Below are 19,040 nucleotides of genomic sequence, written 5' to 3' on the forward strand. Positions count from 1 at the left end.
TTTTCTGTAATAAAAAAATACATATTTCCTATGTTATTGACATGAAGAATGTCTCCTTCTTGTATGCCCATTATTTGAACACTTAGCATTTTCAAGGTGTTCCATATTTCTCTCATATTCTGTTCATGTTGCTTTGAACTTACTGATTTTGACCAAGTGATATAATTCCTCTTCCCTGACTCAAGGCTTGATATTTTATCTTCCATTTGATCAATTTTGTTGGTGAGGATTTCCAAGCAGTAAGTTCATGCAGACTCACAGACTTTCTTATTTTTTCATTTCAAGCTTTATTTCACTTGGGTTTTCTCCAGTATTTTTTCTCCAATTTTTAAAATATTTTTATATATTTTCACGGAGAAATAGAGACAGAGAAAGGGAGAGATCTTTGCAAATGAACTCCAGATGCATGCACCACTTCGTGCATCTGGGGACTGCGGGATTGAACCCAGGCTGGCAGGCTTTGCAAACATGAACCTTTAATCTTTGTGCCATCTCCACAGTCCTCGTTGTCTCTCTCTATCTCTCTGTCTTTGTTATTATTAATATACTTTGTATGGACACATCATGTATTGGTACCATCATTTCCCTCCTCACTGCCCCCATTTCACTGAGGGTCCCTCCTTAGTAGGGTTGCTGGTATTCCCTATGAGGTTGGGGGTTGTGAGAGCAGCAGTCAAGTCATCGTGGAGGGAGGCAATGCCTGTGAGCATGCCATCCTAACCTGTGGTTCCTACAATCTTTCTGTCCCCCTTTTCTGCAAACTTCCCTGAGCTGTGGTGGGTGTGTTTTAAGACTACTTCAGTGCAAAGCTCTCAGGAGCTTCTGGATCTCTGCTTTGGTATGTGTTGAATATCCCTTTCTTCTGTCTCCTTCACCATGGCACTGATTTGTCAGGCTCACCATGGAAGCAGCACTCTTGCTCATCTCACCAATTCCTCTGTGGTTTCAGCTGGCCCTTGGCTAAAGTGCGAGGGGTGGTTTATCTCCTTGGGTCTCACTACTTTCTGAAAAAGAATCTCAGATTCTCTGATGGAGAATGAAGTTGGCATAGGTTAAATGGGATAAGCATTGTTAATTTGGAGAGATTTTGATGGATGTAGCCCCTCTTATAGCCAGAGACTAGCACTTATCATTGGATACCATAATCTTGGTCTCCATAGGATTCGGACCTGGTTTTCAGTTCCAGCTGTGGGTTCCTTTCCACTGAGCAGATCTCTTAGCCAATCAGAAAGCTATTGGTTACCCACCAAGGCTTTGTGCCACCATTGCACTGGGAAGTTAATGAAAAAAACTTAAGATCAGATATTTTTTTTCCTCTAGAGCTACAGAGACTTCTGAAGTTGAAAGTCTACGACCTCCTCGGTTCTTTAATGAAGATGGAGTTATCAGACCTTACAGGTTGAGGGATGGTACTGGAAATCAAATGCTACAGGTAAGTGAAAAAATATCTCAAATATTAAGATTAAGTTATTCAAATTAAGTTTTTAGAAATAATTACAAAATCATAATACTTAAAGTATATATTAGGCTCTCGCTTGTTTTACTTAATTTTTTTGTAACTTAGGCTTTAAAATACATTTATTTACTATAAGATTTTTTTTTCTTTTTTACAGGAATCAAAAAGTTTGCTATGAAAAAAATTAATGCATGACTTTGCAAGTGAAAGCCAACTATAGATTTTAGCCTTAAACTTTTACAAACTCGGTACAGATGTTTTCAGTATTTTGAATATATAAGGAAAATAATTTGTATTGGTAATATTATTAGGAATATCAATCTACCTGGTCTTTCAATAGATTATTCTTTGCTCTACATTGTATTTTCTAGATTTGTTGAAAACCAGTGTGCCTTATGTGGTCTCATAGTTGATCATACATAGTTAACCATTTAGACTGCTTATGTGTGGCATAGTTCCATTTGTTTCTCATACACCACCAGCTTTTATATCAAAAAGAATCTCATCTCCAGTTAGGCACTCAGGAACACTGCCACTGCCATTCCTCAAGGGTTTTTAGGCATTTTCTGGAGATGCTCAAATTAATCTATGTAAAGCAAAATGAGATTTCATGTACATTTTATAAGAAGTATCTTTTAGTAAGGAAAACTAGCTTCTGGAACAATATGCAGTTTAAGTTGAATGTTTGTGTCTGTTTAAACAACTTTCATACGTGATAAATCAAACTTTAAAACCTGGATTATGGTAGCAGTAACATAATAATCATATGCCAGGCAAATCAATGTAAAGTTGTTTCTGCAATACTGATGTGTAATATTTAATTAAGCTATTTGTTTGAAAACAAGCAGTCACTATGTTATGCATACTTTAAGATATCCATAATAATAAACTGTGAATATGTGAAACTTTTATGTTTAAAATAACCAGGTTTAAGTTTTAAAGCTTTTAAATATTTTACCCACTTCATGAAAGCATATACCATCACATTAAATATAGTTTCATATCTTTTTGTGGGTCTCTTACTTAATATGTAGAAGTGTAGCCATAGAGTTAATGTACAATATTTAGTAAAGTGATTTTTATACTGTGATTTTTAAACATTCTAAAAGTACCAAAATACTTGAGATAAAATGGGTATCTCTTGAAGTGGCTTTCTCTATGAATGTGTATGACTTTTGAAGATAGAAAAGTTACAGGTGTAACCTATGGCTAATCCAAGTATTCCCACCCAATACCTGGCTTCCATTGATGGAGCACAGTCAACATGTTGCTAATCTGCTACTACACTGAAAGTTGAATGGTTTTCAAAACACCAAAATATTTCTTGAGAAATGATGTTAATTATTAGGAAGAAAGGTAATTATTAGGAAGAAAGAAGTAAGTACAATTGGGAAATATGCTCTCCCCATCATTAGTGAACAAATTGAACTAAATATTTCTCAGGCTAATAATAACATTTCAGTGACAAGCAAGTTTATTGTTTTCTCTGTGATATAAAGCCACGACTTTTGACAGTGGATATTTTAAGATTTATATTACTTTTAGTGGGCCAGTCTTAGCTAAAAATGCTATTTCAGCGTTACTAAGCACAGTATTAATGTGGATTCCTGTGGGAATTTACAAGATGCTTTGTGATGTTTACATTCAGTGTTAGTTTTACAGATATAAGAAATTAGTTGTTTTAATAGTAAGGGTGCTTTTTTACATTAAAACTCTAATTATTAGTACATGTGTTAACTAATATGAATGCTATGGAAAATACTTAGATGACGTATAAACTGAATATAAAATATTGTCTAGGGATATTTGAAACCCTAGTTTTGATCCCCAGTATCACATAAACGAGCATGATGGTGCATACCTATAATCCCAGCCCTTTCAAAGTAGACGCAGGAGGATTCAAAGTTCAATGTCATCTTGAGCTTCATAGCAAGCTTGAATCTAGTCTGAGATACCTGAGACTATTTCTTTAACAGTGAAAGAGAGAAAGGAGGAAAAACGATCTCATCTGCCTATATTTCATCTAAGTGATCTAATGATAGTGCCTTAGAAAATGTTTGATCATTTCTAATGTTCTTTTATTTTCTCAGTTTTGAATTTTTATTTATCAACTTAGCTATATATGCCCATAGATAATAGTTAAATACAAAATATATTTTTGTATTGTGCACCATTTTATCTAAAAGGCAGAACATTATTTAAATGCTAAGTAGTAGTCAATTAATATTGGCTACTAGAGAAATAGAATAATTTAATAGGCCATAGAACACCTTATTGATATAATAAAACCATTTCACAGCATTTAGTGTGTATCTGGAGGTCAGTATACAGTCTGTTAGGTCATGAAGGATATCACAATGATAGCATGAATCAGAATCACAGCTGAAAATCTTCTTTAAAAATCATATAACTTTTTAAACATTTCATAATTTTACATGTTTTCCCTGTAATTTTCCATACTTAACTAACCTTTATGCTTCTCTTTTCCTTTACCATGCTTACAGAAAATTCAGGTCTACAGGGAATGGATTATGACTGACAGTAGTGATGATGAGGAGGATTAGATCTAAACTGTTAAAATTCCTATGCTCTTTATCATTTCACTTGGAACATTTTGTATGACTGCTATTGTATTGTATTGCCCATATGTTCATCTTTAGAGAAGTAAAACATTTTCTTCTTTTTTTTTAAACATCATGATAAAGGAAAATAGCTAGATTATTTATACACAGAAAAGCTATATTTATTACCCAAAGTAGAACATATCATATAACTATATAGAATAAACTTGCTTTTATGTATATATCATAGCTTTGTATTGCCCAGTTTATCTTTAAGATTAAAAGTTAGACTTGAATATAGGTTATAATGTTAACTAGTTTTATTTAAAATTGCTTATTTGTTAGCAAAATGGCTATTTTTACAAAAATGTTATGTAAATCTTATGGGATTAATGTAACACCATTTGGAGAAGGGAGGGAAGAAGGGGGAGAGAGAGGATAGGAATATGATTCAATGTTTTATATTTATTTAGCACTTAAAAGGTATTTTGTCAAATTTCTTTTCATAATAAATTTAAATAACTTGAAGCTGTGTCAATTTGTTGTTATATTCCAAAATCATATAAGTTGAACTACTGTTTTTATGATTTGTCCTGAAAGATTATATAATGAAGTAATTTATAGTCTGTGAATAAAAAAATAGTTCTTTTATTTCTTCCCTTTAGTTTTATTGTTTCCTCATACATTTTTGAACAATGAGCAAAGCTGATTTTATCGCCATTATGTATAGCCCTCCTGCTCACCAATTCATACTGAATTCCTATTACAAAATGTTTTGAAGTAATTCTGGACAATAGGAGGATTTGTAAGATTAACATGTATACTTTTCATGAACATTATAGAGAAATGTTACCTTTGTCTTTGAGATTCATAAATTTGCTTCATGTTTTATGTACTGAAATTTTTTATTTCAAATTAGATAAGTGTAATTCTCTTGTCCTATTTCCCTAGTATATCAGATGTACTGAAAACAATGATGAAAAACAAAACCTCTGAAAAATAAATGATTATTAGTAGTCATGGTGTTTAATCTCTTAGGGCAACTAAGCTTTTAGATCAACAAAGGAATATTTACCTTGGCTTTGCTGATTTTGAATTTCTATAGAAGATAATTCACTTGTTCAACTTTGGATTGATCCAGCACATAGTTTTTTGTTTTATCAAACTTTGATTTCTATTTATTTTAATAAATATGTCCTTTGAAAATTACTACCCTGGATTTTCAAATAGTGAGTTTACCAAAAAGCAAAAAATAAATAAGTAAAATAAATCTAGTAGCTAAACAGTAATCATCTCCTTATAAATTTACATATGCCTAGCATTCATTCAGATTAAACTGAAGGGCTGGAGAGATGGCTTAGCGGTTAAGCGCTCGCCTGTGAAGCCTATGGACCTCGGTTCGAGGCTCAGTTCCCCAGGTCCCACGTTAGCCAGATGCACAAGGGGGCGCACGCGTCTGGAGTTCGTTTGCAGTGGCTGGAAGCCCTGGCGCGCCCATTCTCTCTCTCTCCTTCTATCTGTCTTTCTCTCTGTGTCTGTTGCTCTCAAATAAATAAATAAATACTAAAAAAAATATATTTAAAAAAAAAACTGAAATCAGTGCCATGGATAGCAGAACCAAAATATATTCCAATGTCAAAGAAGTTTTTCACCACAATAATACATTTTTTTGAGGAAAAGTAAATAAAAGCTATAACTTTTAAAGTAATTACCATTGATATGAGGCTGAATTTCTCTTGTCACGTGCTAACTTCTCTAAGACTTGCCCAAAATTACAAAGTTCCCACACCTGCTCAAAGGTGAAAGGAACAAAGTTTTAAATTGTATATGCTTGAGGAGGGAAAGACTAGGAATGTCTTCATTGGCTTCTCAGATTGTGATTTTGATAGGCAAAAGGCCTTTGGCAGGCAAAAGACTAAACTTGTTTTTCAAGACATTTAATGAGTTTAATTTCTTATTTTTTATTTGCGTGTTTATTGGGGCAGAGATGGGGGTCTTAAGGGTGCCTAGGTAATTGAAGCAGGATTTGCAAGCAAGCACCTTTAACCATTGAGCCATCTCCCCATACCTTTTAGTGAGTTTTCCTGTGGTTGGGCTGTGATGCTTACTTTTATTGTACCAGTTTCATGGAGATGATCTTTACCTATTTCTTTAAAAAAAAAAAAAAAGTCTGGTTATTGTAGCAATGACTTGCCATTTTAATGAGAAGAAAATTAGAAATACAATACAATTACATTTAAAAAGTCTCTTCAGCCAGGCATGGTGGTGCATGCCTTTAGTCCCAGCACTCGGGAGGCAGAGGTAGGAGGATCACTGTCAGTTCAAGGCCACCCTGAGACTACATAGTGATTTCCAGGTCAGCCTGAGCTGCAGTGAAACCCTACCTCGGAAAAAAAAAAAAAAAAAAAAAAAAAAGTCTCTTCAACACTATGATTTTAAAACGATGCTATAGTAATCAGAGTGCTTTATAAGTGTGGTCTTGGTTTATTCAATCTTTGGATTTCTGCCCTTGAGAGTACAGTTCTTCAGCAGTGTAATTTCCCTTCTTTAACCACAGATATTCATTGGTTTTCTAGTTTGAAAAAAGTATATAGATACTTCTTTTATCAAAAAAAAAATTATTATTTCAGGGGACCAGAGAGAGAGAAAATGGGCATTCTGGCCCTGTAGCCACTGCAAATGAACTCCATGTGCCAAATGCATGTGCCACCTTGTGAATCTGGCTAAAGTGGGTACTAGGGAATAGAACTTAGGCCCTTGGGCTTCACAGGCAAGTACCTGAACTGTTAAGCCATCTTTCCAGCCCTCCCCCCAAAAAAATCAAATATTGAAAATTGTTGTATTCTATACTAGTGTTTTCTTGGTAGAGATGCAGAGCTACATAAAAATATTTTCTTGAGCTGGAGAGATGGCTTAGCAGTTAAGGCACATGTCTGCAAAACCTCCAGGTCCCACATAAGCCAGATATACAGGGTGGCACATGCATCTAGAGTTCATTTGCAATGGCTAGAGGCTCTGGTGCATCCATTCTTATACTCTCCCCCCCCTGTCTCTAATAAATAAAAATAAATCTTAAAAAATATTGTTTTATTCTTTACCTACAAGGTAGAAAAATGAGGTCATATTTACAGTGCTAATGAGCTGAATAGTCCTTTTGCTTATCAATGCTATATCATTAGAACTTTTATGGCATCTGCCCAATAGGAATCACCTAGTGAGAAAGAGTATTTGAAAACTGGACTATAAGACCACACCTTTACAGTTTCAGATTTCTACATGATCATTGCTGATGTGCAGGAAATGTAAAAGACTATTTTCCCTAAGAAATGGATTACCATTTCTCTTAGAGAAGAAGGTAAAGTAAATTTCAGTTTCATCAGGCTCTTATAAACTTAGCATTTGAAATCATTAAGAGTACATTCTACTTATGCAATACTGAGTGTTCACTGTTAAAAGTACACTGGAGGGTGCTGAAGAGATGCCTTTATGATAAAGTGCTTGCCACACGAACATGATGACCCAAGATTAAGCAGAGCACTGGCCAGCTGAATTTGTGAACTCCAGGTTCAGTAAGAGACCCTGCCTCAAAAAGAAAGAAAGTTATGACTGATGCAGGTAGACACTAAACATCCACCTGCACTCACATGAACACACACACACCCCATGAGCACAGGTGCAAAAACAAGCCAACTAGAGCCCCTTTTACATTAAACTTTTCTATGCTTATAGTAAAAGGTCAGAAACAACTGTGTAAACTATTATAAGTACTTTTCTACTTCTTAAAGACACAGGTTTTTTATTTTTATTTTACAGATTTCCTTGCAATGAATTTATAATAGCTTCCAAATATTAAAGACCCAAGAGTTTAAATAAAAATGATATCAAGTACATATAGATTATCAGTTTAGATCATATAATATCAAGTATGTAAAAAGAATATGTTTTATTTTTTACTGTATCTTGCTCATTTGGGACAAATGCAAATCAATTTAAAAATATATAGACTATTATCCAGGCATAGTACCACATTCTTTTAATCCCAGCACTTGGAATGCAGAGAATAATTGTTAGTTTGATGCTAGTCTGAGACTAGATAGTGAATTCCAGGTCAGCCTGGGCTAGAGTGGGATCCTACCTTGCAAAACATACAAAAAATAAAAATGTAGATTATTAAGCTTTAAGTAGAAGACATTATAGAAAGCCTTAATGCATTAAAGTGGTGCATGCATCTGAAGGTTCTTTTAGCAGCAGGAGGCCTGCACCCAATCTCAGAATCTCTTAACACTCTAATAAATAATAAGTAAAAGATACTGAACTCTTAAAAGGAAAGTGGAAAACTACAGAAAATTATCTTTTATCTTTCTAGCATTTATGATGTATTTCTTTTTACTTTTTATATTCATAACAGTTATGCTTCAGATACATGTATGTTTTGTTATAAATTTTATAAATAGAATTATTAACTTCTGAAGACAAATTCCACTCACAGACTAGCCAGTCCCTATGTGAGAAATTTAGTCTTCATTTCCTATGTATAGAAATGCCCAGTAGCAGAGAACCTGGTCTTTTAGCTGTTGTAAAAGCTGCTCCTCTTTTTGGTGAACATATTGCCATAATTTTAAAATATATATTTTTTTTTATTTATTTGAGAAAGATGAAGTAGAGAGTGAGAGAGAGAATGGGCACACCAGGGATTTCAACCACTGCAAACAATCTCTAGATGCATGTACCTCCTTGTGTATCTGGCTTTCATGGGTCCTGGGGAATTGAACTGGGGTCCTTTGGCTTTGCAGGCAAACACCTTAACTACTAAGCCATCTTCTCCAGCCTGTATTATGCCATAATTTTATATTCCCTGATTTTAAAACATTTATTCTCCTTAAAAAATAAATACTGGGCTGGAGAGATGGCTTAGCGGTTAAGCGCTTGCCTGTGAAGCCTAAGGACCCCGGTTCGAGGCTCGGTTCCCCAGGTCCCACGTTAGCCAGATGCACAAGGGGGCGCACGCGTCTGGAGTTCATTTGCAGAGGCTGGAAGCCCTGGCGCGCCCATTCTCTCTCTCTCCCTCTATCTGTCTTTCTCTCTGTCTGTCACTCTCAAATAAATAAATAAGTAAAAATTAAAAAAAAAAAAGGCTCCTCCCCAAAGAAGGAAGCAGGTGGGATGGGGTCTTTTTTAAAAAAAAAATAAATACTAAAACAGGTGTGTGAAAGTGTGTATGTATATAACCCCTGCATCCATTGGATGTGAACTTTAGGGCTGACTTGTCCTATGAGAATAGTGTATTCTTATACCATTTAAATAATTTTGAATTTTACCTATACTGCCTTTTAATTCCTTGCAGAGAAGTCATAGTTGCCATCTCATGTATGTTGTAGAATAGAGGCTGTTTTTGTTTGTTGTATATTTCTTTTCTTTCAGAAATTACAGGGATTTATAATTAGCTTCACACATCCTTACTAGCCATTGGAAGAAAACTATCTTCAGCATCGTGGTCTTTCCTTATACTTCAGGAAGAGAATTACAACTAATGTGGAAGCAAGGGCTTAAAAATAGCATTCAGATCAACAGAATAGTGCTGGATTCTCTTCTCCTGGCTTCATCTGAAATTTTGCGTAAGTGGACAAGAACTAGGAGATATCGGGCTTATTGGATTTCACTCTTCATTTTATAACTATTCTTCTACAAAAGGAAACTTCTGAATAGGAGAAGAAAACTGAAGAGTGCTAAATTTTTTTTAATTATTTATTTATTTGTTTTGAGAGTGACAGAGAGAGGCAGAGAGAGAGAGAGAAAGAGAATGGGTGCACCAGGGCCTCCAGCCACTGCAAACAAACTCCAGACAGGTGCGCCCCCTTGTGCATCTGGCTAACGTGCATCCTGGGGAGTCGAGCCTCGAACCGGGGTCCTTAGGCTTCACAGGCAAGTGCTTAACCGCTAAGCCATCTTCTCCAGCCCTAATTTTTTTTTATCCAAGTAGAGTTATTAAAATCTCAGATAAAGGCCAAAGAGATGACCTCTCCCACTTGAGCTGAATTCTTGTACTTCATTCATTACTTCAGCAGCAGATGCCCTCTTGTCACCCATTTTCAAAGGCCCAGACTTTTGAACATCTAATAGTACTGTGCCCCACTAAATTAATTTAGGATTGATGGAACACCTCTTAGAACTTTCTAGCAAAATTAATTATGTCTTCCTCTAGAGGTTCACATTTTCTAGTCTTCTCAAATGTAAATTTATTAATTTTTTAGTCTTATAACTTGTATAAGAGTAATTTGAATAATTTGATTTCTAAATTTCTTAAATTTTTCATTTTTACAATTATTTAATGTATAAATACATTAAGGAAAGATAAATACTATGATAATGGAATTAGTATGTATTTGTATTTAAAGAAACCCTGAAAAGGCTAAGCTCAGATGGTTTTTATTTGACTCTTACCCTAAGACTAAAAGCTGCAGTAACTACTTGTTTAGAAAATCTCCAGCATTCATCAAGCTAAAGTGGGTAAATTCTTACTCCAAACTTGCAGTGCATGACTTCTGTACTTATCTGATAGAATTCTGCCTTTTCATTTCTATCTGGTTTCTTTGGACAGAAACATTCACAGCATAAGCAGAATATAGTAAGACTCATCCATAAATGTGTGTGTGTGTGTGTGTGTGTGTGTGTGTGTGTGTGTGTACATACCACGTACACACTCTAGCCATTGTTAGAAGACTTGTATAAGTTAGGAAAAGTATTTTGTAGGTGTTAATGTCATTTGATAATGAAATAAGTAGCATATGAATTTACATTGTAGACGTTAGTTATCTGAACGTAATTTGTAATCTGAAATATTTGTGGGGTGGTTAGCTAAGTCTATAGGATTTACATGATAATGATATGCTAGTCACATCTGATTGTAACTTGAATTAACTCTATTTTTTTCCAGTGAAAATTTATCACTACATACAACCCTTTAGGAAGTAATGTTTAAAAATATTTTTGTGGTGCATTAAGGCTGAGGTAGTTGTTTTAGTTAGAGATTGCCTTTTAATTATTTTAGTAACTCTGCAGTGTTAGAATTACAAGGATGGAAGATGTGATATTTCTTATGAAATTAGCTTTTCTGGGATAAGTTGCCAGGTTCCTTTGAATTTTAAAACTACAAAAGAATAAAAGTTAATTAGATTTTAGTTGGTAAAATTTGGCAATATAGCTTAAGTAAATGTAAATCAAAAATTAAATGGTATAAATTCATTCATTCTACAAATCTTTACTCAATCCCTGTTGCTGTATTTCAAGGTTTATGGTTATATCTCTGAAAAGACTAGTCATGATTTCTGCTCATCCTACATGGGCAAATAATTGTAGTGAGTTCAACGATTTAAGTGACTGGGGATAAAACACATGCCATGGTAGAGGCCAGCTCTGTTCTGTAAGGATTATCATGTTCTCATAAAAGAAAGGCCTTCCAAGTGTGTCTAGTCTGTGACTCACAGGCCACATGTATCTCAGGATAGTTTTGAATGTGACCCAACACATTTGTAGATGACAACATTCATGTAACAATATCAAAAGATTGTCACTCCTACTAGGAACTTTAGGAACTAACAACATGAAATACCCCATCTCTTAAGGGAGACCTTGTAAGAAACCTCACAGAACTTGGCAATTTAAACTTACATTTCAATGAATTGTTAAAAGAGATTCCATCTCATCTACTGTAATATCTGCCAGTCATTCCCTGATAACCACAAAGGATTGGTTCCAGGACCCACTGGAGAAACCTAAATCTGTGGATGTCCTTTACATAAGATGGCATAGCATAATTTTCTTTATACTTTAATCATCTGTAGATCACTTATACCTAATACCATGTAAGTGCTCCATATGGAAATAGTTTTCATACTGTGTTCTTTATGAAATAATGATTTGAAAGGTTTGTACATATTAGATACAGATGTAAGTTAAAATATACTTTTGATTTCGTGGATAATTGGCTGCTGACTCCACAGATACAGAGGATAAGTAATCCTTCAGTGTAAACTCATTATGATAATAAAAATGGTTATTTGTGGGCTAGAGAGATGAGGCAATAAAGTGTTTTCTGTGCCAACATAAGAACCAGATTTCCATCCCAGAACCCATGTGCAAATGCCTAGCATGCTGGCACATGCTTACAATCCTAGAATTGCAGAGGTGGAAACAGGCAGATCCCAGAGGCTGACCGATTAGCCAGTCTACCCTATTTGACAAACTCTGGGCCAATGAGAGACCCTGTATCAAAAAACAGTGACAGCTACTGAGGAGCAATACCTGGGGTTGTCCGCCCTCTGGTGTCCACGCATGTACTCACTACATACACTTGCACTCGCTGCATGTACCTGTGTGTGTACATACACACACACACACACACATTGTTAAATGAGCTACAATAATACCCTTAGGCTTGAATTCTTGAGTCAAGTAAATCTGAGTTCAATTCCAGGTCTTTCTTTTACTGACTATAATCTGTGTTAACTATGTCTGTCTGACTTCCCCTTCAGAATGTAATACAGAGATAATGTAGAGCCAGCTGTCTTGGTATTGTTTCTAGGACTAAAACAAAATAGTGTGTCATTGTCATTATGGCACCTAACAAGAACTCTGTTATATTTTCATTATTCCAGATGAATATCAATGCAGTTCTTGGCCATCATTTTATAATCTGTATATTCCTCATTCATCTTCTCTTGACTGGGATAAAAGCACTAATAAATCACATCCTTTTCCTTTCCTAGTGTCAGTAGATTGGTAATTCCCACACACTGCTAGAAAGTAGATAAAGTAAACTCAATGAGTTGGATTGTTCCTAACTACAGAGTGCTTTAAAGAAATGTCACTACTGTTCAGGTATATGTATAGTGTGTGAATCAACAAGTGCTATGGGCAGAAGTCCAGCTTGAACTGCTTTAGCAAGATGTTTGTGGCTGCACACCTAGTTGTTTATCCTGCACCCACTCGGCTGCTTCTAGAAAGTAGTAGGAAGGTTACCTGACTGTCTGCTGTTGTCAGTGCATGAGCATCATTCTTCCTCCAGGCTGTTCTCATGTCTCTTAAAATTCAGTTTTCTTGGGCTGGAGAGATGGCTTAGCGGTTAAACGCTTGCTTGTGAAGCCTAAGGACTTGGGTTCAAGGTTTGATTCTCCAGGACCCATGTTAGCCAGATGCACAAGGGGGCGCACGCATCTGGAGTTTGTTTGCAGTGGTTAGAAGCCCTGGTGCACCCATTCTCTCTTGCTCTCTCTCTCTCTATCTGCCTCTTTCTCTCTCTCTGTCACTCTCAAATAAATAAATAAAAATAAACAAAAAAATTTAAAAATTCAGTTTCATTCCTTCAGTTTTATGTCAAAGGTTTGTGTTCAACTTTTCCTATGTAATCTGTCACCATAGCCTAGCCCCATGCTTTGGTTGACTTTAAGATGTCTCTTTAGCATATAAGAGACAAAGGTGGGAAGAATTAAATTCTCTTCAGATTTGATGATAAAGTCAGTAAGATTTCATTTTTTAACTCAATTGCCTTTCAGTTTACTATATAAGAAACCATTATTTGAGATTATTTGTATGGTATTAAATCATGAAGCATAGTTGATTTTTTTCTTTTTTTAGTCATAGACTCATTGCATATTGAAGCAATTTGGTGAAATTTTTTATCCCCAAACACTTAAATAATTCTTCTGATAGCAATTTTCTTTGAAAACAAGAATCTTTGGAGGACTGGAGAGATGTCTCAGCAATTAAGGCACTTGCTTACAAAGCCAATCAACCAGGGTTCACTTCTCTGGTACCCATGTAAAGCAAAGGAGCACATGCATCTGTATTCCATGTGCATCAGCTGTAGGCCCTGGTGTGCCTATTCTCTCTGTCTGTCTCTCTTTCCCTTTCTGCTTGCAAATAAGGAAATTAAAATAATTTAAAATATTTTTATTTATATGAGAGAGAGAGGCAGATAGAAAATGGATATGCCAGGGCCTCCAGCTGCTACAAACACACACATGCACCACCTTGTGCATCTGGCTTATATGGGTACTGGGGAATTGAACCTTTGGCTTTGCAGGTAAGCCCTTTAATTGCTAAGCCATCTCTCCAGCCCAAATGTTTTTGTTTTTTTATAAAGAATCTTTTGAACATGTTGTCCATTTGCCCCCACCCCTCCTCATCCTCATGAGATGATTTTCCCTTGTAACACAATCTGACCTGGAATTTGCTCAGTAACCCAGCTGCCTTCAAACACTAGCCTAATGTCTTGACCTCTTTACTGCTGGGAATTATACCAGGCTAATCCTTAATGTTGCTATCTTTAAAAATAAGTAAATCAAATAAAAACTTCACTTACATGATTACGAAACACTTTTCTAAGAGTAATATTTTAATTTAGTTGGATTTATTTACATTTAGTTAAGTACTATACATATACTCATCTTTGCCATATGCAAACAGGAACCTTTACCAGTGACCATTCATTTTCATTGTGATCTAGGGATTCTGACAGTGGTATATAGTGAATACCATCTCAGAACATTTCCACTATGATATGTAAATCATATGAACATTCAATGAATATGGTAAAATTGTTTTTTCTTTAACAGTAACATATAAAATAAGAGCAACATGTCTTAAAATGCTTACTGTGGTTAGTTCCTGGGTATTTCAGCCTATTCCTGAGCTTTATCTAAAAGTTCTTCACAGTAATTCCTAATCCTGATTTTGATAATTATTTTTTTTAAATAGTATCCCAACTTATTTTAGTAGAAGCATTCATATCTAGCATCTTTATGGAACAGAAGAATGTAGAATGTTGAAATAAAGTATTTGGACATTGTTGGTCTACAGAGCTAATCTGGCTGCTTTAACAGCATGCCACAGCATCTGTTATCTTCTAAGATTGTAAGACATTTTGAAGGTGTCTTGGGAAATATCACAATATAGTGGAAGCACTGAAAATTAGAAGTGAAGGTTGGAAAGAAGTTGAGTGAATGGGGAATGTGTGAGAGGAGAAAAAAAGAAGGTACTGGGAGGGAATTATGACCAAGTTACATTAAGTTTATGTATGAACATTGTCAATTTAAAAAGTTTTTAAAAGGGAAGGAGCCAGTTTTGAGTGCAGTTTTTTAACTAATCCCAAGCAAGTCAAACTTAATGCTCAATTGCTTTGAAAGATTTAGATGACTAGATTAAGCACCTGATTTCTTCTTGTATAAGGGAAAAGATTGGTTTGGATAAACAACATTCTTTTCAGGTCTAAAACTTTTACAGAGTTTTCTAAAATATATCATATTTTTAAAGCATGTCTTCATATATAATATATTTATAAAGTCAAATAATAAGTTAAGAAATCATGACCAAAACCATGACATTTCTAGAATGTAACATGGCTAATAAACAACCACATTTGCTCCCAAGCTTTTGTGACTGTAGCTTCAATGTTTGATTTCTGCTTATAATGCTGTTCCTACTCCAATCCCCAGGTTTATGATGGAGACATCAGAAAAGTTTTGTTTGCTGTATAATGAATTATCTTTGATGTATATCCAAATATATCTACTATAACAACAAAGGATATAGCTTATAATGTTTCAAAGTACTACTGGGACTATGATTTCCATTCATATTTTTGCAAAATTGCATATGAAATTTGGAGTAAATTCCAGAGAACATTGCATCAGTTATCTTTTAAAATGTTAAGTTTATTTATACAAGATGCTATTGTTAATATTGAAATTGATTTACTATTGTTACATAATATATTCTAATAATGAGGTCTATAGATGCCTGTGGGGGTTCTTGCATATAAAACAAAATAGTATACTTCATAAGCTAACTTATTTTCCAATACAAGAAACTTAACAGAATTAAAGGGGATGTAAAGTAAAAAAAAGAAAAAAAAAAAACTACTGGTGCCATCATTTTCTTTCACAAGCCCAGAAATAAATACTGCTAACAGACTCGTGTATCTTCTTCAGAAATTTCTTGTGTATCTACATATGCATGTGTACCGGCATGTGTTTTTGCTTTTATTTCCTGCGTAAATTCCATCCAGTGATTCAGTACATTTATTACATCTCATGCCATTTTCTGTATCTGAACACAGCTCTGTGTTCTCTCTTGTTTCATGATATCGTTCGCCTGGATGCATTATAATGTATTTAACACCCCCGATTGGTGAAACTTGTATAGTTTTTTGTTGTTGTTTTTGCTTTTCACACAATATTGCTGTGAGGATTCTAAGACATTTGTCTTCACATATTGCAGCATATAACAAATCCTACAAATGGGATTGCTGGCTCAGGATATGTTTAATAAATTTGCATTTTCTTGATTTTGAGTAAATGTTTTCTCCAAGTGATTGGTTACTTTTTTTGTTGGGCACCTTAGGTTTTTCTACATTTTAGATATTTTATTCATTTTTCTTATGGTGGCTTCTTCAGATTGTTACAATCCTCTATATTGTAAAATATTCTCTATAAATTAACAAATATTTTTCAATTTATGCTTTGCCTTTTGTGTTGTTTTACTTTATTTCTGCTTATTTGCCATTCAGCAGTGTTAATTTTTATATATCAATTTTCTATTTTTTTTTCAAGGCAGGGTAAATATCTTCCTTATGATGAATTGTTACATCTAAGAATAAAATATGAATTTTTATTTTCAAAAATATTCACTCCCCTCTATCAACTGTCATATGCTGGGTATAGTGGTACATACCTGCTCTTGGGAGGTCGAGGTAGGAGGATCAGGGAATTTGGGGCCAGACTGGTCTAAGATATTGTCACAAAATAAGGTTTTATAGCTTTTAGCATAAAACTTCTTCATAATATTTGTAAAACATGACTAAATGTCTCTTTTATCCTTATGAAAAGGATTTTCCCTTTATTTACAAATTGACTATTGTTTTATGTACTGAGCTTTCCACATAAACATCTATCTGAAAATAATTTATAATCCTTTTCTCTAGTTTCTTCTGAATTTCTGATTATGCCCCCTTTTCACTTTTAATATGTTTGTGTTTAACTGCCCTATCTACTGCAGTGAGTAGTGAAGATGCTTTCCCATACGATTTTATAAGTCTTGAAGTTAGAAATTTCTTACAGTGTATGTACCTCTTCTGCTGTTTTGTTTATTTACATCTGTCTCCACAAAAGTAGAAAGATGACTGAATCAACTTTTGTACCAAGATGTTTATGAAATCACATCTTTGCTTTTTTAATAAGATAAATAATTTTAGTCTTTTGATACAGTTTCATACAATAGTTATCCTCTTTTGCACTTTCTTCAAAACTGCTAACATTTGCTTAAATTCTTAACATTCCTCTTTTGGAAGGATTTTAGTCATACTTACATTGTGTCCCTTTAAAAAATAAGTTAGTCTGGCATATATTTTAAATGACCAAAGAACTTTCATCTTTGAGCATCCATTCAACCTACAGGTTGCATGTGTCCTCCTACGGTAGCTGTGAGTGCAGCCTGACACATTTTACATGACATCATGTCACAGTGTCAAAGGGTCAGACATCCCTGGTAGCTACATCTCAAATTTTTTATTTTCATTTTATTCAAAGTACTTTATAATTTATTTTGAGATTTTTTTAAAAAATAGAATTTATATTTATGGCTGTACGTATAGTTGTATTTATATTTTCTGGCACAAAAAAGTTGTTAATAGACAAATAGTGTTTCAACAGTCTTTGAATATAATGGTTGCATAGGCTTAGTAGGCGTCATGTTTTTCTAAAAACTATTCTGTGTGTGATTTTTAATGAGTTCTGAAATTGGAAAAGAAAAACATGTTTTCAAAGCCAATGGGAATTTCTAGGAAGAGACATATGCATATATTTAAATGTGTGTGTTCATATATTTTGTGCAGATATGATATGCTTCAAAGATAAAACATCTATAATGCTTCAATACCTCATTACATTGAATTTAAACCTCACTGCTGACATCTCTCTAAAAGCCTAGTGTTTAAAATTGGCATTGCTCTAATTTTGTAATCTTAAATAAAGCACTATGGTAGAAACTTTTAAAAAGGAAACAGGCAACAATTTTATGAAGTTTTAATTTTCTGATGTATGTATATTCACTGTATAAGTATGCTGATCATTGGCCCTTGTCATGAATTTTTTGAGACTCACAAGGTATAATAGTATAATAATCAACTTTCTTATTCTTTTTTAGATCATGGAAAATGGACGATTTGCAAAGTACAAATATTTTACTCACGTCATGATCAATAAAACAGATATGTTCATGATAACTAGACGGTAACTTCCTTTCCTTCTCTAACATAAGTTGATCAGGGTTTAGGAGGCAGGCATTCATAAAGTAAAGAAATTGTTATGTATCATTTCCATGTAGACATACTGACTTCTAAATGTAGCCATAAATTTATGTTCAGCTTTGTACTTACAGATAAACATACAGCTTTAGATAAATATAAATTAGATATTTTAGTGTTTACTGCAACCAATTCAGTGGGAACCAAAATTATATGAAATTACCCTCTCAAAGGTAAACTTGACCCTCTGAAAATGTATTCAAGTTCAAGTTAGTCTAGAAGCCAACAGTTTTCTGATCGTATCCCTTCATAAACATACAGATTCACTCACTTGGTAGATATACAAATAGGCATAACATTTTATTTGAATACTCAAAGCTACAGTGACATCTTCAGATAAGGCCTGTGGACAGTGGAAGGGTACATGCAAAAACATGCAGTGGTGCAGGTTCTAGATATGGTTAGTTATATACTGGAGCACCATGATGTTTGTTCTAGCAATCCTTACAGACCCATACTGATAAAAGAGGGTGAGAGAGCCTGATTAGCCAGCATCTAAGCCAGGGGTTATTCTTATATTTCTCTGTAAAATTGACAATGATAAGGCTTAGGGGATGGGCGTGGTGGCTCATGCCTTTAATCCCAGCACTCAGGAGGCAGAAGTAGGAGGATCGCCATGACTTCAAGGCCACCCTGAGATGACATAATGAATTCCAGGTCAGCC

The 19,040-nt window shown here is 34.5% G+C and overlaps 1 protein-coding gene across 4 annotated transcripts in view; it reads left to right on the forward strand.

The window, feature by feature from the left end:
* Vps13a (vacuolar protein sorting 13 homolog A) overlaps window positions 1–19,040 on the forward strand; it is a 203,548-nt gene that overhangs the window by 174,568 nt on the left and 9,940 nt on the right. For 3 of the 4 annotated variants that reach the window (XM_045155616.1, XM_045155629.1, XM_045155618.1), the window contains 2 exons: window positions 1,321–1,432; window positions 18,217–18,302. In XM_045155616.1, the coding sequence (XP_045011551.1) occupies window positions 1,321–1,432; window positions 18,217–18,302 (198 nt within the window). Of the gene's footprint in view, window positions 1–1,320; window positions 1,433–3,960; window positions 4,207–18,216; window positions 18,303–19,040 lie in introns of those variants that run through there. The other variant, XM_045155623.1, reaches the window with a different exon arrangement.

This window comes from Jaculus jaculus, chromosome 1 (assembly GCF_020740685.1).
Source record: "Jaculus jaculus isolate mJacJac1 chromosome 1, mJacJac1.mat.Y.cur, whole genome shotgun sequence".
Lineage (NCBI taxonomy): Eukaryota > Metazoa > Chordata > Mammalia > Rodentia > Dipodidae > Jaculus > Jaculus jaculus.